The 26,309-nt window shown below is 26.7% G+C and overlaps 1 protein-coding gene across 1 annotated transcript in view; it reads left to right on the top strand.

Annotated features, from left to right (window-relative positions):
- Positions 1-26,309, top strand: part of LOC109608460 (oxytocin receptor-like) — a 39,941-nt gene that overhangs the window by 8,150 nt on the left and 5,482 nt on the right. Inside the window, exons 2-3 of the mRNA XM_020024899.2 lie at positions 24,580-24,782; positions 24,912-25,239. Of these exons, the coding sequence (XP_019880458.2) occupies positions 24,604-24,782; positions 24,912-25,239 (507 nt within the window). The 5' untranslated portion in view covers positions 24,580-24,603. The remainder of the gene's footprint in view (positions 1-24,579; positions 24,783-24,911; positions 25,240-26,309) is intronic.

Below are 26,309 nucleotides of genomic sequence, written 5' to 3' on the forward strand. Positions count from 1 at the left end.
TTATCTAATGCGCATCTTTATATATTTCGAGAGAATTCATTAGATATTTTAATAATAAAACGTATAATTTGACGGTTCTAGTTAACATACCAAGAGTGTATTCAGTACTACAAATTTATATCATAAATTATAAATTAATTGTAAAATAATAATTTTTAATTCATTTCTATAAAAAAGATAACTTATAAAATATTTGGTTTTTGTGCGTGCCATCAAAATTTTCAAACGTGCCACTTATGGCACGCGTGCCCTTTGTTCGCCAACCCTGACGTAGACAATTCAGTTTGTTAGGATATGAAGCAGTGTCTGTCGTTTAGGTTTGTCAGAAAATTAAGACAAATAATTGAAATAATTCTGAGAAAAAATTGAAAATGGTATTGATCTTATGAATTTATTTATTTAAGATATAAACTGTACAAAATAACACAGCTTTATTTTTTAACAAAATTTGACTTATACTAATACTCGTAATATTCAAATTTCATTTGCTTCCACCAATCCACCGTTCAACTAAATGTATTTATCATATCTTTTTCATAAATTCATGGCAGAATAATGAATTATGTTCGGAAATTACCCCAGAATTTATAAGAATATAATTTGTAATTTTTCCATAGAATTATGAATATACATATTTTTTATGAAATTTTGTATATAATACCCATTTGAGGGGGTGCTTAATCCAGTAGTATAGATGGATTTGCTATAAAAAAGTGCTAGTATGATTTTTTCAGTTTTCATATCTAAAAAGTTATCCAGTAAGTTTTGGTTTTGTTTCAGAAAACGAGATATTTTGTCTATAAATACATATTTTCATTCTCTATAATTGAAAAAAAGATCAAAATCGTACAAGACAAATTTAATAGGGGCGTCTTGTTACTATTGTTTTTTTTTCTAAAAAGTTACAGTAGTTTGTGTATAATAAGTGTTTTATTACGAATCATCTTTATTTTAAAACTAATAAACAAATATTGAAGTTAAAAAAAACAGTTTCACTAAATTGTGCTCAGAAGGAAGAACTTAAAAATTATTTTATAAAATGAAAAGTATTATTTTAAATTTGATCACATCTTCATTATTACATATAAATATACAGATAAATACGTTTTCCAAAAACAGGATGAGATCAATAATATTTGTTTTGCGATGTTTAAAAAACATGAGGTAGGTTAAAGACATTTTAAATATTTTTAAAATAATTATAGGTGTGATTGGACTTTTTGTACGTACATATTTTTCAGCCTTCACAAGATTTAAATTATGTAAATTGTTGCCTGATTGAAGACAGCATAGATATTTTATTGGTAGTAAATTCATCTGGTTGTAAATATACAATTTTAATACTTTTTTGATTTTAATTAACATTAACACGAACAATCTAATATTAAAAATACATTTCAGAAATTACACTCCTTCGAATAGATTGCACCATTAATTTCTATTTATGTTTACAGTTTATTAGAACGTCCATTTGGAAAAAATAAAAGCCCACTCGTGAACATAAATTTTCGAGAGATAAGTAAAGGAGAGAACTTCAAGAATAAACATTTTACAATTTGTCTTCAATCATGCACTGGTTTTTTCCCGCAATAAATCGCGATGCTCTTTTCGTGCCAGCGAATATGAAAAATTATTTTGCGGACGTCTCAAACCGTCTAGATAAAATATTTATTGCCACAGTTAATTGAAACTCGTCGCTTTCGTTAAATCAAGGTGTTAGCTTTATTTTATTATTTTTCAAGGAACCATTTACGTCGTTCGATCAATCAATCTTTGTTATGTAGAAAAAATTTATTTTGTGTGGAATTCATCCATTACATTAATTATGGGGCTGTTTATAAAAAGTTGCCTTCCAATGCAATAAATAATGACACCCAATAACCAAATATTGAACGGTGATTATGATTTTATTTAATTTTTAGTGTTAATTTTGTCAGAAATTTCTGGATTGAAAATGAACTTTTAAATGATCAAATCCCTAATTCCCTTTTAAAAATATGGGGGATGACTCTACCATTCGAACTTAAATGTGGCCGTTAATCTTTTCCCTTGTAGGATCTCATTTCATAATATAGAATTGACGTACGTGATTTGGGATTATTTATAAATATGCCTAATAATTGAAATAATGTATTCGCATTGTATGTATTAACGTGGATTGTTGATTTATTATAACAGTAAAATAATTGAATTTTTACATTGTTCAAACAAGAATGGAAATAATATAGAAATTATTCATAATAATAATTCTTTTCTGATTAGTCTTTCTGACATTAGTTTATCTATATTTATATGTTGATTTATAATGTCATTATGATTTAATTATTCTTTTCCTTTAAAGTGAATCTAGGTACTTTTCTTATGTTTACTGTTTCTTTTTCACGTTTAAAATATATTATAGTATTTATTAAAACAATTTTTACATTTATTTTATTTTATGTAATGTGGTTTCGTGTGTTAATAAAGTTTGAATTTTAAGAATGATATTTTTAATTTTTCGAAAAAAATTCTAATTAACACATAAATATATTTTAATTATTATAAAATTACTTTGACTTTTATTCTGTTAATTTTTGTTATTTTATATATAGTTACGAGTTTTTAGAATAAATAATTTGATGAAAATTATATGGTTAAAAATTACTTATTATTAAATTGTTTTAAATTTTTTTAAATATTTATTCTTTATTTTAATTATTTTTAAGAGGATTTAAAACATTACCTTCATTGTGATTTAAGTGTCTATTTATTTTAGTACTCATTTAATGAATATACACTATCAGTCATATGTAGAGCAACTTTAGAAATTTTCATTTGTTTTGATAAAAGTGTACGTTTAAATATCCATATTATTGTCAGTTATGTTTGATAAAAACAATACATCAATATAATTGTTTATTAGTGGGTTTAATTAGGTATTTATTAATATTTGAAAAATATTCAAGGGTCAAAAGGAGAGCAACTTTAAAATAAAACAATCTTACGTACATTTAGCCTTCTTTTATTTAATATCTAGTAGTATATCCATTATTCTCAATAACTTCTAACCTTTTCTTCAATGATTTTAGTTGATTTTCAATATAATCGTTCGAAATTTCTTTCGAGTGATTTTGAACTTCTTCGTAGAGTTCTTTCATATTTGACAGTCTTTTTGTAGGGATATTCCGATCAATTTCTTCTCAAAGGTTTTCCATTGGATTGAGGTCTGGGTTTTGTGCTGGCCAAGGCATGACACGTACTCTTTAACTAACTTAGATGTATGTTTCGTATCGTGCTGGAAGGTTCAAATTAAACTCATGTTACCTTCGTCAAATAGAAGAATATGATTCTAGAGAATGTCACGATAAACAAAACGATCCATTATCCCGTCTAACTAAACCACTGGGTCCATGCCAAACCCAGAAAAACATACCAAGCGATAACGTCTCCTCCACCATGTTTCACAGTGGGTTTAGTGTACTTGGAATTATACTTTTCATTAATTGGTCCTCTCACCTATGAAATACCATCATATTTGAATAATTGGAGCCGATGCGGGATGAGCTGATAAAAGTGTTACGAACAAAAAGCGTTTTTGTTTTCCTGTCCACAACTCTGTTAGTCTTGCATTTTCTACCACTTTTGGGAACTCCTTCTAGTGTATTCCTTCTGTTAAAATTGGAAACTGTTCTAGAAATGATCGATCTGTTTAAATTTAAATCTACTGCAATTTAACTCTGTTTTTCACCATTTCGGAACTTTTATACAATTTGTTGTTTAATTTGTATCGTTATTTATTTATTTTGTTTAGATGTTTACAATATCAAACAATAGTAACTTTTTCAATAAAATTTGATTTTATGAAATTAAAAAAGAAATTATTAAAAATTAATATATATATATATATATACTTTTTTTTGTTAAATTACAATATATTTTTTTGCTAAAAGTTGTCTACTGTACTTAATTTACTATTACAGTTTACTCACATTTCTTATATTTTCTCATTTTTACAACTTTTTTCAGTATTTACTTGTAACTTTTCCTAACAAATTTTTTAGAATTAGGATTCGAATCCTTCTAAAAAAATATTAATGAAATTGCTTTGACTTTTGTCTTTTTTTTACACAATTTTTATACATTTTAATTGTTCATAATTTTTTAGTAGTTTTTGAAACATTATCTTAAATATCATTGTTGTATTATATTTATAATCTTCACTATTTTTATACATTAGTATTGTTAGATTATCACATTTACAACTGATAGACACTAAATTAATTAGCCATTCAATCCAAATTAACGCTCCTATTGTGCGCGATCATGAATATTTTAATCAGATTTTGGGTTGTGCGTAGTTTGTTTTAATGTCTGGATGATCCAAATTGGACGCGTGAGATGCCCGAATGTTATTGTAGAAAGTTATTCCAGATACAAGAACTGACAGCTGGAATTTGCTTGGCTGAAAAGTAATGTCGGTCTATTTCAAAGCGACGAGCATATAAATATAGACAAGTAAAAACTCCAATTTGTAAAACATGTACATATAATATAAATAACACACGGGAAAGGAATAAACAAAACGGGTCTGGCCTAAACTACCTTTTTACTTTGACATATTGGTTATTACAGTTTTGGCCTTCCAAAAAAATATATGCATTGAAGTTAAGCGTTGCGTTTCTTGAATTGGATTTTCAAGTTTTACTACTGAGATACTCGGGCAAATGTTATGAAAAACGAATAAGGACCACTTAGGTTTGATTGAGCTTGGAATTCAATGGACGGCTTTCATCATACATGATGTCTCTTTTATACACATATATTTTCTCATTGTATGTTTATTTTAATTAACAAATCACAAGTTGATAAAATCAGGTATGATGATAAAACAATTGATAACTATTATTAACTGACTAAATTGAATTTTGGAATAATTATATGAAAATTATATCACAAAATTATCAATTTGGAGAATATGTAACCATCATCGGAAAAATTACATTACAACATATTCATAGTTGAACATATTATTTTAAATATATTCTAGAAATATTAACAACATAAAACATTTCAATGAAAATATTAAACAAAAAAAATGGTTTAAATTTACATAAAAATCGTATTGCGGATTTCTGAGCAAGTCCAGATGAGTGTAAATAATATATGCAAATGTTTAATTATAAAATAATTATACCTTCCCCACAAAATAAATACAAATATTTTATATACTGTTTGTGTATCAAACCGTAAACAAAACAATATATTTAAAAACTCATTTTAAAAGCGGTGTTTATCAAATTTATCCATTTTCTTTTCATTCATGGAGATTTATTGGTGTGTTTAGACTTGTAAAATTCCTTAAATCATTTTTTTATTCATCATTTTAAATCAATTGACATATGAGCAAGAAAAAGAATATTGGCTACTATATTTTTATGTGCTGTTATATATGGTCATTATTATAACGACTCTTTAAATTTGTTTTATATTTTAATCTCTTTTTTTATGTGAGCTGTTTCAATAAAATTAATTTACTATTGCTGTTTTATACAGTATTATAAAAACTATTATATTCTTATTCTATAAAGTGTTATATATATATATATATATATATATATATATATATATATATATATATATTTTTCTGAATTGTGGTAGTCATAAATACAGCAACTTTAATTTTGAAAATTTTTAATGATTAAATTTGTGTTATCTAATTTAACATTAACAGTTTGTATAATACGCTGTTTGTTTTATAATTTTCGTCCAACTCCTTGGCGTAGACACTACCATCTCCGAACATATGACGAGTTTATATTCCTTCAAGCTTCTTGAACTGCTGTGATGAGTTCAAGTTTTTTAGAGGAGGTTGATGTCTGCAGATTAGGAGGGGCAAGATAAAACATCCATGTTTTGGTCTTTTAATTAATCTATTTTGAATTTATGTTTGGGATTGTTTTCATGTTGAAACATTTATTAAGAGCACAAATGAAAGCAAATTGTTGTTTAATATATCCCTCTGCATAAATCAGTCTAAGGGGGCCACCCCAGAGGAATAGAAGCATCTCCATTGCATAATTGAACCGCCACCATGTTTCACTGTGGGTATAACAAACTTTTTGTGTAGTTTTGTTCTTGCAGGGTGTTTAAAATAAGCAGATCCATCATATTTTATAAATTAAATTTAGACTCGTTCCTAATAACTACTCGTCCCTACTATTCTATGGTCCAGTGAATGTCATCCTATGCAAATCATATTTTAGTAGAATTTTTCTCGTAGGTTTGGGGTCAAGCGAATCCTCATCCACTAACCATCTCCTCACAGTCCTTGAACTAATTTCACAAGTCCCATTTCCTCTAGGTTGGCTTTAATTTAAGTTGACGATAAGATTGGATTGTTTTATGATATTTGAATTATTCAGTAATCGATTTTCTTTCAAGTTTTTCGGACTGACAAATTCTTTTATACTTTGGCTGTTTCTTTAAAATTTAGCCATCCTTTCTTGTTTTTCGAGTCTTGGTTACTGTGAATTATAATTTTTCTTATAGTTTCACTTCCACCAATGATTAAATAAGTACCCAGTTTATTAAGAAAGAAATTAAACTGACCAGGTGCATAGTAACTACAATAATAACAGAAAAAACAATGGTAATTGGTTAGAATCACGGCTCCGCCTAGTTTCAGATATAAAAAATTGAAAAATTGAGATTTCGACAATTCTTTTTTTATTTAAAATATTCTACTATTGGGTACATTAAAGCGTACATTTTGATCGAGTAAAAAATGAACATTTCTTAGAGAAAAATTGCTTAAAAATTTTTTTTTACTATATGCCCATTTTTTTCCAAAAAATTTATCAAAATTAGCATATTTTCTAAAAAAATGATTGAAAATATTCTATTTTTGATGAATTTTCTGAAAAAAATATACATACAGTATAAAAAAAAGTTTTTCATAAAAATTTCAAGGAAAAACCTCAACTTTATTGTTGTATTGTTCAACTTTAAAATTAATTTTTCTCTAAGAAATTTTAATATTGTTCAATTGACCAAGACAATTTATTAATCACGTCTAAAAATAGAACATTTAAAAAAATATATGAAAAAATATTGATTGATTGATTTTTCGTGATATAAAAATTGTTAAATTTTCAAAAATTCATAATAAATAATTATTTTAGGTACTGACATCCAAGTTCCAAGTTAATAAGATAATAATTATGGCCATACTGTATATTAATTTATTTAAATAACACTAAGCAAACATACACGAATTTGCTTAGAATTTGTCCACAAATAGTCGCCTTTTTCTTTTGTGGTCTGCGATGTATACAATTTAGGTCAATTCCTAAACAAATATTATTGGGGGTTGTGGAGTCTTTGACGTCATTACTAATCAACGTCTTCCTAGCGAGACAAATATAGTTTAAAAAGGATCGTTAATTAAAAATAGCACAATCGTTGTTTTGATCTGTGTTTAAATAAAAACGTATTAATATATTGTAACTGTACTAGCCATAATAATAGAGCCTATTAATTAAAAGAATACAATAATATTCTAGTTAAATAACAATCGTAGAAGTGGGTCAAAACTATCGTGAAATTATCTCACCATATAAAATTATTTTCTAGTACCTAAATTAGCTATTTTGATTGTGTCAAGGTTAATCTGTTCATTTTTTTTTTGTGTTCATCCTTTCGAATTCGTTTGCATCGAGTGTGCCGAAAGGTACCTGGGCCAAAAACATTTATAAAAGTTTTACAAGAAAGTCGATAACTCAGGGACTACAGTGATTATAAATAAACAGGTATCAAATTTAATAAATGCAAAATTATCCTGCAACAAAATCAAAATTTCGTTAAATTAAAACGTATTCGTGTTCGTAAGATTCATTATTAAATTTAAAGGTTATAATAATACTTTGTAATATGAGCCGAATCAATTTTCTCATAAAACCCTCCTTGTGTTTCGATGAGAAAACAAGAAAAGTTACATTTTAAAGGAATTAACAGCGGCGCTTTACTGAGTTTTGATGTTGCCAAATTATCGAATCCGCCCTTTGCGGGGTTAAAATTCCGCACCCCGTTAAAAAATTTGAATAATGTACTTCGGCGGCATTTCCATAAAAAAAACTGAATAAATCATAAACCGCCGCTAACCGGTTATTTGTTTAACATGCTCTACCATTATTTATGAATTAAAGACACATGTCACTTGAAGAATAATGACTTTCCATTGATTTCGGTAATTGAGAAAAGAAAAAAAAAAATATATGTAAATATACGATAGAAGAAAAACATTTGCGTCCATTATTTCTGCTGAGGGGGGAAAATTGAAGGTATTGTGTGTGTGTGTGTGGCCGTTTGATAATTTATTTCAAATTATTCCGTTGTTAAGGTCGAATTTATAAATTTATAAATGTATCTACCAAACGGAAACATATTGTTTTTGGAAATAATTTAATGTAAACGTGCGTGACTGCACAAAACTCATTACGACAAAATTTGCGTCAGATCCAAACTGTGATGTTGTTGCAAAACATAATTATACAAATAATTTACTACTTTTTAGTTTAATTGCTGTTATTTTAATATAATGAATGAATTGAAATCGATGTGGCCGTGCATTAATTTATTTAAGTCACTTTTCAATTGCTTGCTAAAAAATTCGAATACTTTTCGCAATTGCAGGAATAACGCCTTAACAACAATCGATGCAATTATTGCATTGATTTGTTTTTTTTTTACTGATTAAAGGTGGAAATATTTTGTTGCCGAACAATTACCATAATGTACGATAACATCGGTAATGTTGTTTACGAAAGTCATACTGAAATATTATATTAGATATTTTAATATTTCACAAGGTCAATGTATTATTACCATATGTGCTTTAAATAAAATCAGCACATAAATTTATAGGGGAAAGATGACATACTTATGTAAGAATTTTAAATTTGCTGTAAATGTTGGATACGCATTTACTTACATGTCAATCACATGTCAATCCGTTTTTTTCAAGGGACTATCTAGTTGGCTAGATAGAATACTGTTTATGTAAGATAAATGAATTTATTCCATTGAACTAATACAGAATATTTCTTGAGAATTCTATGTCATAATTTACCAATTATTAAACCAAGAGCCAGAAAGAATACTAATTAGTGCACAAATTTGAACAGTAGATGCACCTTTTACACATTAAAATAACCGTGCCTAGCCCACAATGTTAATTAAATTGTCACGATTACAAAAAGTGAAAGTGTTCTAATAAAATTCACCATTAGCCTAATATAGACTATTTAAATCTAAATTTTCATTGATTTATCTTAGGATACAAAGTCTGTATCCAGGGTTAAAGTTACCACGTTTCGGTCCTGTGACACAGTGTTAAAATTAACTCAACTTTGAAGTTCTAATCTTTTTGAAGGCGACTTATATTAACTGTGGCTTTCGACACCTTTTAGAACGTATATTTAGATTTACAAACAATATAATATATTTAAAAATTAATGGAATAACAAACCTAAAAATAAATGTTAATGCAAGTGATTTTATTTTTATTAAAATAAATAATTATCAATATGGAAAAATTTACGTCGTTACATTAGGTTTATCTTTAAAAAAATATTAAATAATAATAATAATAATGACAGTAATATGAATTTTAGCTTTAACTTTTAATTTGAAGAAGTTTGTAAAAATGCAAAACATTAATTATTAATTAATAGGTAGGGATTTAACAACACACAACGTATTTATACAATATTATATGATATTAGCTGATTCTTTGCATTCTTTTACTTCCAAATGAATTTTTATACCTTATTCTTATTGAATTTAAAAATCTATAATGTACTTTGATAATTGTTAGGTTAGTTAGGTTACACAATTAATATTGTTGACTCAGCCATAATTTTAGAGGGAATTTTATTACTTGACTTAAATGGAAAAAAATATATTGTATAGGTAAAAATAAACATAAAAATATATATTATAATATATTATATTATTATTATATTAATATATATATATATATATATATATATATATATATATATATATATATATATATAAAAAATAAATTTGAATGAAAAAAATTCTTAGGAACAGTAAGCGAAAAAGTAAAATACCCTTTGGCACCTTATTCTGACAACTTTAAAACGACTTATTGGGCATCTTGGCTAATTCTTCCACCCTAATTTCCTAACCTAAACAAGAGATTTTGGACCACTTGAACAAGGTTTTCATAAAAATGTTATCTTTGGTTGAGCGATGAAGTTTCCTCTTCATCGTCGCTCTCCAATTCAATATTTATTGCTCACTTCTGCGTTACTTCAGTCATTTCTGAATTTTATTTATTGTTTATGGGTCCTACATTATCACCCATTATTGGATAAATTGTTAATAATATCTGCATATTTCGGAATAAATTAAAAATCGATTCATTTTCGACGAATGACTCATGCAGGGGTTGTTGTAGAGATATTTTAAAACATGCAACTAATCTATTAGTATATGAACTTCATTGTGCATTATATTTTCAAATAGTAGATCGTGTAATGGGGATTATTAAGTTGATGATTTCTACTTTAAGATATCTTGAAAATAGTCTGGAAACAGGTAGTGTAAAGAAAAGTTTAGTTTATTTACCTCATGTTTTTGACTTTCCTATAATAGTTTAATTAAGTGTTCGTAACTTCAGTTCATCACGATATTGCAAATCAGTTTTTTTTAAATTTCATGCACCATCTCTCCTTATATAGTAAGGTCAGTTGGTGCAATTAAGGATGAAGAGAGTTGACTATACCTAATTAATTAAAAAAAACTCTTTATTGGCCAAGAATCAATAACAAACTTAATTGAACGAGTCAGACACAAAAATAATATTTTTTTATTAACTACAATGAACATTTTGTTAGTTTCTATTTAACTTGTTAAAGAAGAAATTAATTTATTTAGTTTCTTGAAAAACTTTTTATTTAAGTTCGTTTTCACATTAAAATTTGAAACTATAGTTAAGGATCCTAATGTTTCTACTCACCTTAGGTTCGGTGTGGGAGTGAGATTAACTCAAACTTAAATATTGAATTTTTAATTCCTAATTTAGGCTTAATATTTTGCTTTGTAAAATCCTGGATTATTTTTTTTTTTCAATTAAGGTGTAGAACCTAACCCAGTTGTTATCTGTTCTCTATTTACCCTTGGTATTGTTAGGTATTGTTGGGAAACTGAACCACTCATAGTAAATTAGCAAGGATATGTCATGCCTATGTAATATCTGGCTTGTCTACTCACTATAGTACAACTAATGGAAATTGTGGGGCGGTAGATTCGATGCAACAATACCAGTCAACGTATTGTCAATGTATCAAAATTGCACAATGTTCACTAAATAAATTAAAAAATATGTATAGTATTTTTTTATTAATTGAGATATTTGGAACTGTCTGAAAACTAAATAATTGTCTAAAATGTCAAAAAAGTTTTATCTGAGCTTAAATTTAAATGTCTCATAAGAAGATTTTCGTGCTCTTAAATCCTTAGAAATTTTATAAATAAGAAATTAACGACTACGAAAATGATAAAATTCTTGTATCCAAAGTGTGTGAAACAACCAAATAAAATAAAAAAATAAAGTAAACCTACAATGAAAAAATTTCATTCATTCTAGTAATATTTTACCCCTTAGACCCCAATTTCTTTAATAGGGGGGTAGGGTCATTTTTTAAAAGGTTCCTTCATTCACTATTCAAATTTAATGTAATTAACATTAATCAAAATCATTCGCTGTTTGATTTTTAGTAATTCGGTATTATTAGTTATTGTATTGATTGAATTTATTTATAATTTTTTGCAATAAATTTAAAATAAATTTTCAACCTAATTAAAATATGTGTATAAATATAGATGTGTGTTGTTTTGGTTTCCAGCATAATACAGTAAAACCACTCAATATTTCATCAAAAATAAATAATGTTCTAACTTAATTCTGGTGGCGCTTATCCGGAATTATGCCCCTTATACTCATGCCAGGCTACTACAATATGTGTTTTGGCAAGCATCAGACTAGTGTTCGTCTTATTTCTGATTTTGCATCTGATTATGATTTACATGCAAACAGGATTATCTCAGAGTCGATGCTAAACCGTATGAATAAATTTGCATTGGTATTTGTCCGGTGTGAATCAATGAGTTGCCGGATACAAAAGAGTGTAATTGTAACTCCAGTCTGTATCACTTGAAGACGTTCACTAAAAGGTTTTGTTCATTATTGAGGATAACTAGACATCTTCAATAGATGGTACTGTTTTTAATGAAGGCAATAAATATTTCTTAAACAACACATCATTAACAACGGTCACGTTTCAACAACACGCACAAGACTGATAAAAGCTTAGCGTGATGAAAATTTAATATGTTCGTCCGGGGCCTATTAAATAATAACGGATAAAGAATAGTTTAAAATATGTATACAGAACAATGTTGGATTTTATTTAAACTTCAAGTCTTTTAAGCTTTTAAGTTTTATATTTTGTGAAATATTGCCGTAATTGATCAAAGCATCCCTGATTAAAACATTTCCTTTTTTAAAAAAGCAAAACCGTAATTAATTTTAAGTGGTTCTGAATATAATTTACGTCGTCGCTGAAAATAAAAGACGAAAGATATGAAATATAAATTATAATTCGATTGCTTTTAGTATAGAAAATTGCTACATCAAAAACGAATTTAAAACACTTGTGTGCTTAATCAATCCTCGATAACAGAATGATATATTGCAATCAAATAATTGCTACAATAAATAACACAGTTGGTTACGTTAATTAAGGTTACTATTTCTCTAGAAATCAATTAATAAAATTTCCATTGTAGAAAATTTAAAAGTAATTGTCATGATTAAGTTTTTCGCATGTTAAATCTAATGGAACTAAATTATACGTTGAATAACAGTGAATTCTTAAAAATGGTTTATGTATATTACATTAACATAATGATAATTAAACTCTACAATGTGTGAGTTTGCATGCATTATTTTTACTTTGACTCGGTATATTAAATAAAACGTTTGTTTTTTTTTTACTTTTACAAAATTTAATAAAGTACCCCTTCTCTAAGTTGTGTCACTTACAGACTGTACAATCTAAAATATTAAAATTTTACCTTTGAACAAACATCAAAGTTCATTCTAACTATATCTATCAATCTTCGGCATTTTATGATGTGGTATGATATTATTTGAATGAAAAATTTAATTATAATGTAAAAGAATATGTAAATGTCATCTAACAATTTTCAACTCCCAACTGAAGTAGCAGAAGAGTATTTCAATTTAAATTCCACTTTATTATACATATTTCAAAAACTATAATATGAGAAATAATTAAATCTATTCCTAGAAATCATTTTAAGTTAAATTAAACTTGTGTTGTTGTTTTTTACTACATTATTAAATAAAATACATTTTTTCTAATCTTATGCTAGTTACAAATACATACAGACAGTACAATATAAAAATACTACTTAAAATTTTCCAACTGAGCACATATTTTTAGGAAATTTTAGGATAAATAGCCTAAGTTTGTTTTAATATTTAAGATTAATAAAAAAATTAGATATTTAATTATTGTTATAAATATAGCTGTATAAAAAGTTGTTTTTCCACAGCAGTAATATCTTTAATTTGTTGTGAAAGTGATTATATCATGTAAAAGCATATCTAAATGTCTTCAAGTCAAGTCTTAATTACCAATTGATGTAGTAAAAGAACATTTTCACCATAAATTCGATAATATTACATTCCAAAAAGAAAACAATAATTATTCCTAGAAAAATATTTTTAGCTTAAATAAATAACATTGAAATAGGTTAAATAAAACTTCTTACTATATTTTTAAATAAAATATGCTTCTTCTATTTTTGTGTCAATTAGAAGTACTTACAAATTTTACTTTTAAACAAATATTTACATCTTCAAGTAATTTTTAATTACTAATTAAAGTAGTATAAGAGCATTTTACCGTAAATCCAATGTTATTGTGCAAAAAAAAGGAGTCTAAGAAATAACAGTTATTATTCCTAGAAAAAATATTTTTAGCTTAAATACATAACGTTGAAATGTATTAAATAAAACTTTAGTGTTGCTACCTTATTAAATAAAATATAACATTTTTCTTCTAATATTATGTCAGTATTTGCAGACTGTACAATTTATAAATATTACTTAAAATATTAAAATTTTACCTTTGAATAAATATTAAGTTTGTTCTAACAATATCTACAGTTACTTCTGTATTTTATTATAAATATTAATGTAAAGTGTAATTTATTTTTAATTTATTTAATATCGTATCAGATTAATGAAAAAATTAGTTATTTAATTATTGTCCTAAATATAGTTTTATAAAAAGCTGTTTTTTATAGTACTATATTTAATTTGTTGTGAACTATATTTAATTTGTTGTGAAAGTGATTACATTATGTTAGAATATAGTTAAATATATTCAAGTAATTTTTAATTTCTAAATGAAGTAGTAAAAGAATATTTTAGCATAAATTCGATAATGTTATATTCCAAAAAGAGTAATCTGGGGAATGACAATTATTATTTCTAGAAAAACATTTTTAGCTTAAATCATAAAATTAAAATGTATTAAATAAAACTTTAGGGTTTCTTGTTACATTTTTAAATAAAATACTCTTCTAATTTTTTGACTATAAAGTTTACTTTTATATAAATATTTATATCTTTAAGTAATTTTTAATTATTAATTGATGTACTAAAGGAGTATTTAACCATAAATTCAATAATGTTCCAAAAAGAGCAATCTCAGAAATATCAATTATTATTCCTAGAAAAACATATATAACTTAAATACATCACGTTGAAATGAGTTAAATAAAACTTTAGTTGTTCTTGCTACATTGTTAAATAAAATACTCTTCTAATTTTTTGTCAGTTAGAAGTATCTACAAATTTTACTTTTAAACAAATATTTAACTTTTAGTTATTAATTGAAGTAGTAAAATATTATTTTACCATAAATTGGATAATATTATATTCCAAAAAGAGCAATCTAGGAAATAACAGTTATTATTCCTAGAAAAACATTTTTAGCTTAAATACATAACGTTGAAATGTGTTATAAATAGAGTTTTATAAAAAGCTGTTTTTCCATATTAGTAATATATTTAATTTGTTGTGAAAGTGATTATATTATATTAAAGAATATTTAAATATCTCCAAGTAATTTTTAATTAATAATTGAAGTAGTCAAAATGTATTTTACCATAAATTCGATAATGTTATTATTCCAAAAAGAGCAATCTAGAAAATAATAGTTATTATTTCTAGAAAAACATTTTAACTTAATAAAAATAACCTTCAAATATTATACCATAATAAAAAAATTATTTAATAAATATAATAAATGTAGTAAGTAAGAAAATTTGTTCTTTCACAGAAGCAGTAGATTCTAGAACTTGTTGTGAAATCGTATAAAACATATTGAAATATCATCCAATAATTTTTAATAACCAAGTGAAGCAGTAAAAGAGCATTTAACAATAAATTCGATAATATTATATTTCAGAATGGAACAATATAGGAAATAACAGTTATTATTACCAGAAAAACATTTTCAACTTAAATAAATAACGTTATAGTAATTTTCTTTAATTTGCATGTCAGAAATGTGTGTGTCAAACTTTTTATGCTAATGATCCAATCCGATCTTTTAAATTTATAGGTTTAAAGGTTACACCATTATAATTATTGTAATAATTACCGAATTGTTCGTCAAAACATGCTCGTTCTTTAATAATAATTAATTTGACCTACAATAAACATAATTTTAGTTCCATACGAACATTAAATAATATCTTAAACAACTAAAAAACAAAAAGCAGAAGTTTGAAAACCAACATACTTCCGCTAGCAATTTACTCATGTGTGTAACATGATACGGTGGCTTTTAAAACAAAGAATCGTCCTCCAATTCCTGCTTCTAAAGATCTTTCTTATCTTGACTAAACCCACATCATAAAAAGACAACAAATGATGAAATTTCAGAAAAACGATATCAAAAACGCAATTTTTTCCGTTCATGTGCATAAATCATCTATAAGGACACACCTGTTAACAGTCGTGGTGTCATTGAACGATTTATGTAGGTACTGAACTGTTTAAAATTAGGTACGATTTAAATTCGTTGAATGTTTAATACATGAAACAAGAGAAGATGATTTTGAGTATAACCTTTTGATATAAACTTGTAAGTTGTTTTGGCCAAAATGGTAAACTTTAAACATTTTTCTTTACAAATAAAAAATCATTCCTGCAATGTGATATGACTATTCAACAATTGAGTAAAACACGATTTGTAAAATATTTCTTACGTCGACCTCATTTTAATAGTTGTTTTGTTCCTTTAATGTATTTATTTATCACTTTGACAGGTTTACTTCAAAAACATTTATTTAACATAATAGTAACACACCTATTTAAAATAATTTGTAAAGTGTTCGTACTTATTTTTTAACAACCAGTTTTCACCATTAATAACATATTATTTTCATTCTTTTTTTCTGCTTTATAAAATATTTTGTTTCAGATTTCGTCGGGTTCTCTTTTTGAAACATTCGATACGTGTTTTTGTCCCAGTTTTGCAGTAATGATTTTTGAAACTTTCGAGTTCTTAAGAATCATTTTTACTATAAATTGAACAAATATTTTGTTTATAAGTTTATGCAACTTTATAAATGATTAGTTTACTTTCATATGTGGAGTAACTTGACTAGAAAAGTTTTACAACAGAATAAATAACCAGAGTTATGCTCTGTGGTTTTACTATAAAAATTTTGAAATAGGCAGTTAACAGTTTTAGTGTGTTGAATTGTAAAATTACGTAGTGCCAAAGTAGTTTAAAAGTTTTGATAGCTGTTGTTTCTCTTTAAAAATTCATTACGAAGAAGCTAATAAAACTTTTAACGGTAACCTTTCAACTGTACAAGAAATATTACATGAGCGGTCACAGTAAACATTTTTTAAACACTAAACTTAAATAAAAATATGAATCTTTTATGCATAACTGTAATCTTAGTGCGGATAAAAACTTGAACGTATGAATAAATAAAAGTGTTAAGTTTAATTTTAATATGTAACAACCCGAAAAGTTGTTTTAACCATGAATAAACAAAAGTAACCTTGCTAAAAACATGTATTTGGCGTTGTAACAAGTAGAAAATAGTAATTCAATTAAAATGTTTTTTACAAAAGGTGTTATTAATACAACAAATGTACATTTATGTCATAATTTACTGTAATTAAATGTAAATTAACTACAACTTACTGTCTGTGGTAAGTCATAAAATTATGAACTCTAATGTAAACACGGAAGTATAATTAAAGTCCTGATTGTGGCAAATATTAAGGGTGATAATTATTTGGCAAGGGAATAATTAACAGGATTAATGAGTCACTTGAAACTAGTGTAAATAATGGTGATAATAAAAATACATCATTAAATATTATTTAATTGTCAATTAAAAATCTTAAATAAAAATTTAAGAGATTTACTAGTGGGTACCGGAAAATATATTTCTACCTTCAAACATTAAGTAATATTACTTTCTTTTAAAGAAACATTTATTCAATAAAATAATCACTACTATTAAGGATAATTTCTAAGTTCTACAAGCAAAATTATGCCAAGAGGAAAATTTCTAGGTTCTTGGAACTGAAATGAAGATCAAGCTCAGCTGACCTTCTCTTCAGAATTACGTTTATGCAAAACATTGGTCAATGATAAAAATAAATTATATTAGCTGGATTATATAGTAGTATAAGGTAGAACTTCTCTTCTTTTGAAGCTTTCTGTGAATTTCTGATGCCATATGTCTTGCCTTATCACGAAAAAGCAAAATATATTTTATATTGACCACAATTCATAAGCATTTATCGTTTGCATTGATTATTTGGCCTTTTGGTAGGTAATCAACAAGTTAAATTCTCTAGACAGTTCAACATACATTCTGTTTCATCAGGTTTGTCAGCTTCAACTCATTGTCTAGGTCAGAATTATCGTTATTAACATATTTATCGTCGCACGTATCGGACTAACTCTAAAAGGCTCATTTGCATTTCATGCAAGGAGACAATTGACAATTGTCAAACGCTTAATTTTGTTACTCTCACTTGATTCCATTTGTCCAACATTTTCATGAAATTGATGAAACCTCTTATTAATGATTGATTCATATCAGTCTAATGACTGGCTAATTTCAAAACATCACATTTTAAACCAAAAAAAATTATAACATCTCAGCAAACTTGAGGGAATTGTATAAATTCAAACATTTTTAACTCAAAAATGTTTTAAATACAATACAAAAAAAAATAAATAGCATAGTGAGAAAGAGCATTAACAAGCTTTTAAATAATCTATACACTTTAATTACAAAAATGTTTAAATATAATATACAAATTAATTCAAATAAATCATGAACCGAAAATATAATTAATTAAATTATATAAATATACAAAACTTCAAAACAGTATAATTAAAGATATTACACACCCAAGAAAAATTTAATTTTTATAATATTCCAGAAAATGTACCTAAATTTATTTTTGTTATGAATATTATATTTCTTTAACCTTTTAAAAATCTTATTATATTTATGTAATTTACTCTGAAGTTGATATGTATAAAAAACCCTGTCTCGTTTTATAAAAATGTATATAAATACAAACATTTACGACTTATTTCGATTTATTTTGTCCTTTCGGGCTGTCAAATTGTCTATTGCATCTATAGTCCAGCTGAAGAGCATTCCGGTCATGGACGCTGTACAACAGCAATCATCATTTCTTATAACCCCTGAGTTCGCATAAATACATTAAAGGAGCAAGCACATATTGTAGCTGGTAGTCTAAATACTGTAAAAAACAAATTACATGAAATTAATTTGCATTCTAGACCAATAACTTGCCGAACTCTTACTAGAGGCAATCGTGGGACTTACTCCAGTCATAATTTGAATGGTGTGAATATTTTCATAACTGAGTTGAAAATGATTGGGCTATGATATTCGCGAATACCAATTTGGTGTCTAGAATCCTGGACATTTCGAACGTCTTAGGCACATCCAAGTTTATACATGTACATGTATAAACTTGGATCTAGGTAGAGGTGGTGTTTCAAAGAAGAATTTCTTCGCAAGTGAGCAATATTTACCACTCCTTTAGATTTTGAGAGTAGGGATTAAAATACCTCAAAATAATATTGACTATCTAATTTTGTACACACCCAATACATGTAGAGCAGTTATAAATAATCACGGAGCATATACTCTTTATTAAAACTATTTTTACTAACTAATGGCCTGTGAATTAAATTATATTTCAAATTTAATAAATAATTTTTACAAAAACTATTGAATTTTCTTCTATGCATATTTATTAATATTTAGTTTTAATAAAAATGATGAAATGTAACCCCTACGCCATGAATGTTTTAATTATTAATCATAATAATTGTTTAATAAAAAGTATTAAGGTGTGTGTATAATAGTGGTTACCCTGAAGTATAGAGAACAATTAAAATTTGTTTAATTGCAAGAAGTCGTTACTCATTACGGTAAATGATTTAATTATCTATAATTTTAATTTGAATCGAGAAAATTCATGAATTACAATTAATACGACACCAAAATTGGTCAGATACATTTATAATTACATATATAAATATAATTACATGTATGTCTATGTAATTAAATTTGAAACGAATATTTTCAAGGATATTGGGCTGGATAATTTAGAAAAAAAATAGAAAGAAAATTGTCCACTTAAAAGTGATATTAATACTCATTGTTGGTCTTAAATGAAATTTCTAATTAATATTTTCATGTTGTACTTAAAATGTTTTTTGTTCACAGATTGTTACTACTGACTTATGTGTATCGGTATTTCGACCAATTTAATGTCTTGTTAGACAAATAGAGATAAATTACTTTAAATCCGTTATTTAAGTGGATAATATAAGTATGTACCGTATCGAATGTGATGAATTGGATCGACTACCTGATTTTTAGAATTTCAAGATTCGGTTGTCAATTTTTTTCAAGTCAATTTACCAACTCATTAGGCTAAAACTAAATAACCCAGGGTGATTGACCGTGAACCTGTGTTTTTTTTTTTCAATGTAACTGCATATCTCCAACGTGGAAAACAACAAGTTGATTTGCTTTGATTGCCTCGTTTATTTTTTCGATACAGTCGAATACCTTTGAATTCGTTATTGTTGTTTGAATGTAAAAAAAATATTGTATGATTGAATAATTTGTTCAATTTGTTTTTACAAATACGTTTTAAATTTAAGCAATTTTCACATTTCGATAATGGACAGTAATTTCAGTAATTATTTTAATTTACAACCTTATTTCATTAATTTGTCCGTTAATAAATTACGTAGTGACATATGCAAAAAAAGCGTGTAGTACAATAAAATATGTGGTATTAAAACAATGTTGTTTATGGCAGTTTTACGACTCTCTAATTTCCTTATTGTTGTTAAAACTTAAATCGAATTATGATAATTTTTGTATGTGTGAGTTTGGTTTTTTGTCATAATTAAAAAATTGTCGTTTCGAACTATCGGCACCGAGACAAGATTTCTGCGTCGTATTCGCAGACGCATAATTGAGGTTTAATGAATAATCAAGTTTTTAGTTTCCTTTTTTAATCCATTATAATCGTGTTTGCAGTGTTATAAATTCATGTCTAAAGCATTATTCGACATTAATTATGTATACACATTCAACTCATAAACGCGTTGAACAATGCAGACGTACAAATAATAATGGACGAATTTAGGACGTACGATTTTCATTTATAAATATGAGATAAGATGTGAAAAATATCTGATTCCATTTACTTCATTTTAAGTAATTAATTATTAATTATATTTATTGTAAGATACACAGCATTATTATATCAAATTGAAATTCAATATTTTAATTATTGAGTATATTTATAAAAGTGACATCTTGTGAAAAAAAAATCATTCATACATTGAACCTCCTTCGAATAATCTTTATAACTTCCAAATTTTTAAAAAGTCGTGCAAAGGGTTCTACATCCAAATAAACTTATGTTCAAAAGTTAGGGATAATTAAAAAACTTTGTAAAAAGGACGTTGTCACTGATTTTTTGTTAATTTATCTTTCAAATTTTTTATTTGAATGTGAAAAAATAAAATTTATTTGTATTTTGATTAAATGCATACATACATAAAATTTAGTATATTGCATCAAAGACTACTTGACACTCCCTCTGTATGCCTTTTATGAGGTTATTCAATTCTTCTTGGGGTATATTAGTCCATGTACGCGAAATTATAGCTTCAAGTATTAGGGTGAGGTTGAATGTTCGAAAGCCGCCGTTTCAGCATACCCCATGCTTGCTCGATAGGATTTAGGTCAGGTGATATCGTAGGAAGTTGGTCTTAATACCCAACGTTTCTAATCGTTTGAGCACAATTCCTGAGCGATGCTGACGTGTACCTACAAGAAATCCCATCCTTTCATATATTCAATAAATGATGCTACTAATAAATGTGTTTTGTCTTATCCGTCCCAATGTCTAGACATCAATCTATAGAAAACATGGGGGATCATGTTTATAACCAAAATCAACATAAAATTTTTACAAATTTACATGAATTCGTCATACCAATTCAAGAAACTTGAGGGAATAAAGACTTAAAATTATAAAACAAAAATGATATTATGTAAATGTTAAATTAAACAACACAGATTTAATCACCTGTGAAAAGTACAGATTCCCATTCTTCCGTTGAGTGAACATGAAACCTTATTCATTCAAATCATTGTTGCTTATGGTCTTCGTGAAAAAAACCTGCAGATGCCAAGCATCTCCACACCTTAACTAACGTTTAAATAATAAGAGTTTAATCTTCAAACTTTTGAACGTGTATCTAGAATAATAATTGTGCTATATTATATATAAAAAAATCGTTTTTTGATAATGATTGTAACAAATATAAATAAAATATGATTATTATATGATTCCAGTATTCAGTATTATATAACATCCTTTACCCTTTACACATCTTCCATTCATTTTCACATCGAACTTATTAGTTTATTTATTACCTCGATTTTAATTTGACTCCAACTTTCAGTCAGTTCTTGTGAACTCCTGACATTACGAACCGGGACGTCGGTCTAGAATTTCCCAAAGGTTCTGAAATTGAAATATAGACTTTGGACCCACTAATTCATTAGTATTACTTCTGTTTGCATTTAATTATTCTTTCATTATGTTTGATGTGTGTTTTGGATCGTAATCAAGTTGAAATGCAAAGCCAAATGGCATTATTCCTTCTATTACATTAGTTAATATGCTACGATTCATCTGTTCCACAATCATATGTAATAGATCTAGCCAGAATGAAGAATAGCAACACCAAACCATTATCGATCCAGTCCTTTAATGTGGGACAAACAAATTTAGGGTCCATTCTTTTGTTAGGTGGGCGTCGAACATGTAATTCGTACATCATCACTTCGGAATAAATTTAGATTAGGGATAAAAAAACAATTTTTTCCCAACAGTGAAAATGTTCCTCAATGGTGCGTTAATAATACTTTTTTCGCAAGTTTGTATGATCTTAATCCTGTCTTTGTTAATTCCACTTGACATATCGAAAGATTTTGATTCGTCCAGCGCAAATTTTTTCTTAATGTCAAAAAGGATTATTATTTGGCAATATTTGCTTATTTGTCCTCCTTGATGACTTTATTGGTCTGCCAATTAAATTAAATGTTAAGGCTAAATGTTATAATTCTATACATCAATCTTTTATATTGATTTTTGTTGTTGTTAAGTTTAATTTTATTTACGTATTTGTTAAATTATTAATGAATTAATTGAATATGTTATTCTATAATGAATAATAGGTCAAAAACTTCTATCAAAACATAAATTATCCGTTGAATTTAGTATCCTTCAAAATGAGTATACAAAATTTCATAAAAAATATCGCTTATTCAGAAGATTGTGTCATAGTTAAAAATAATGTTTTTGTACAACTAAACCATAAAATAAAATTATAAGAATTTAGAATAGTGCATTAGTTCTTAAAAATAATTTAAGAACAGTTAAACTCTTTTACAATGTTACAATACATAAAACTAGGTTAACATTATAAAAAATGTAATAATATAAATCTTGTTTAACATATATATTTAGCTAGGCTTTTTTAACTTTTATAATTGTCTACAGAATAAAATTTTCCTCTCTTACTGATTTAATATATCTTCTTTTGTGCAAGCAGCGGAAATTACCAAAAATTTCAGCTGCATTTAATTTCGTAATAGATTTACTTCAGTTTTTATGAGACTTTCTCATCCTAACTATTTTAGTGTTATTATATCCACATAACTTTTTTATTGTGCAATAATTGATCATGTGATATTAAGTACATACTATGATATTTATAAATAGTTTTTAAAAAGGTGGTTGACTGTTCATTTGTTATATTAAATTATTATTTGATTTTTCACGATGACTGGATTTCTTCTTTGTTGAAACATCAGTGAAAGAATATTGGAACACTTCGAACGACGGTGCATCTATCGGACATGGAGTAGTTGCTAAGTTAATAAGCATATGACATCTTTAAAGAGATGATTTTAAAAACATATTCATGATGTGTGGTTAGAAAAGGATATTAGAAGAGTTTGAATGATGGTGTATCTTCCAAAACATATTGTACAAAAGTAGAAAATCGAAATATATCTCAGAGTCGAGAATGACTACTGTCAGAACAACTAAAACTGAAATTAATGCAAGCATTTCAATTACATGGGAGAATGTATAAAGTCTGTAATAGCAGACTTCAATGTGTATTTAACAGAACGTTTACGTGTATGTACTTACAGTCGCAGATTGGCGTTGCTACTTGTGGTTCACTGAGTTCTTTGGGGCATTATTCTATATATAAATTTACCTACAAATATAAATTCAAGAGCAGGTTTTAGATGAATTTTTAAAAAAATATGTAACATTTTATTCAGTTTCGTAGTTCAAAAGATTCTATACAGTTTTATTAGATAAAATAAATTTTATGAATTGATATTTTGTTTCAGCTAAACTAGGAATACTGTTTAAGTATTTTTATTGAGAATTATAAAAATCATAGATTAAAACATATGTATTGGCATAAATAAATTAATATTTGAACACTATTCTAAACTTAATTATTTTTTTGTTCTTACTTTGTTGGGATCATTACAATCACAAATCAATTTAAATTGTTATACTGAATCAAAACAGTTGAAATTATGATGACAATGACAATGACAATGACAATGACATATGTCTTAATTTGAAAAAAGTAAGCTTGTATAATTCATTTATTATAGTTATTTTTGTTCTACTGAATTTTTCTGAATACCATATATATTTTTTTCATTATTTTGCTTGTAAGTCTGTCAAAAATATTAGTACTCATTTAACATTTCTCTAGAAATGCTGAAAATATATTTTATGAATAAAAATATCCTTTGTTACAGCTTTGAAAAGCTTCCAGAGACCATATGTATGGGCTAAAAATGAATGTGACTTCAACAGGAGAAACAATAGAAGAACTCGAACGAGCTGCCGAGGAAAGGGATGAAAGTCTCGCCAAAATTGAGGTCGCGGTGCTAGCAGTCATATTCATTGTGACTGTCATAGGAAACAGTACCGTTATATTAGCTTTATGGGCCAGAAGAAGGTACGAAACTCTAATATTATCATTTCCAATAGTAACGAATTAAAAATAATAATCTCTCAGTCTTCTCTCAAATAGTCACATAGTGTTAAGATTATTGGGTCGTGTAACATGCGATTGTATTTGTTTCAGATGTGCAGGAAGGAAGAAACTATCTCGAATGTACTTCTTCATCCTCCACTTGAGCATCGCCGATTTGATTACTGCTTTTTTAAGTGTACTGGCCCAACTGGCCTGGGACATCACGTATAGATTCCGCGGTGGTTACATTCTGTGCAAATTGGTGAAATTCGGACAGACTTTGGGTCCTTATTTAAGTTCCTATGTCCTTATGGCAACAGCCATAGACAGACACCAAGCAATTTGCTATCCTTTGACCTACTGCTCTTGGACGTCCAGAAGATCCAAGTTCATGGTCTACATAGCGTGGATTACTAGCTTGGTGTTTTGTATACCTCAAGTAAGTTTAATTATTTTTATTTTATAATTATTTGAAATTGTTCTCTTCATTTAATATTTATTAGGTGCTTTTACTATCTCACGTAGCTGTTTAATGAAAAAGTTAACTTAATGTCAATAGTATATGATGACAAACTCCTTTCAACTAATTATTACGACAAAGTCCGTTCAACTAATTATAAATAACACAGAAATATAAAAAAATTAAAAAACGGCTCGTCAAAATTTATTGAAAATTGATATTGCTATATCGATTGTCAATGAGTATTTTAAAATAATTAGAAACAATAATTATTTGTCTGCTTGCGTCATTACGTTATTAAATTAATTTATGTATTTAGTTAACTATCTCTTTAATTATTAATTACCATTACTTATTTGTTGTAAAAATGTACTTAAATCGGTATAGAACCAATATGATAACATTGTTATTCGCATTGATTTCCTTTCGACATTAATTATATATTCGTTAATTTTATTTATTACTATATTATTTGTATATTTATCTACTTTATAAATATATAATTTATTTATTTATTGGTCCATTAGTATATAACAATAATGTTAAAACAATAAACCACAAGGTTTTTAGACAGAAAACTGAATTTTTTACATTCCAACAAGATCATCAAACAACAGACTAACATATGTACATATCTTTTTAAAAATAGTGTTCCAATAAAACTGTTTTTACCAACAAAGATACCAGGACAATTGAAATATAAGATCACGGAAAAAACCACACCACGCCATAATAGACGAAGCAAACGCAAAAAGACAAAATGAAAAAGATGACATTGAATCTGACAATGAACTGGAAAAATACTACACAAAATAAAGACCAACTAACAGCTGCCAGCTGTTATTTAAAAGCTTAGGCCAAAGAAATCGGGAGATAGGCGACAACAAAGCATTCAACAATAACTAAAAAATAACTCGATGAACTGTGTGATAAGATGTTCAAAGGAAAAGATATGTAGTACATAGGTAAACACAATGACTGGACACAGCGAGAATGTCTCGGCTCTTGATAAGACAAATTACTTTTGCCCAAACAATTCACATGCTCCG

Source organism: Aethina tumida, chromosome 1 (assembly GCF_024364675.1).
Source record: "Aethina tumida isolate Nest 87 chromosome 1, icAetTumi1.1, whole genome shotgun sequence".
NCBI classification, from domain to species: Eukaryota; Metazoa; Arthropoda; class Insecta; order Coleoptera; family Nitidulidae; genus Aethina; species Aethina tumida.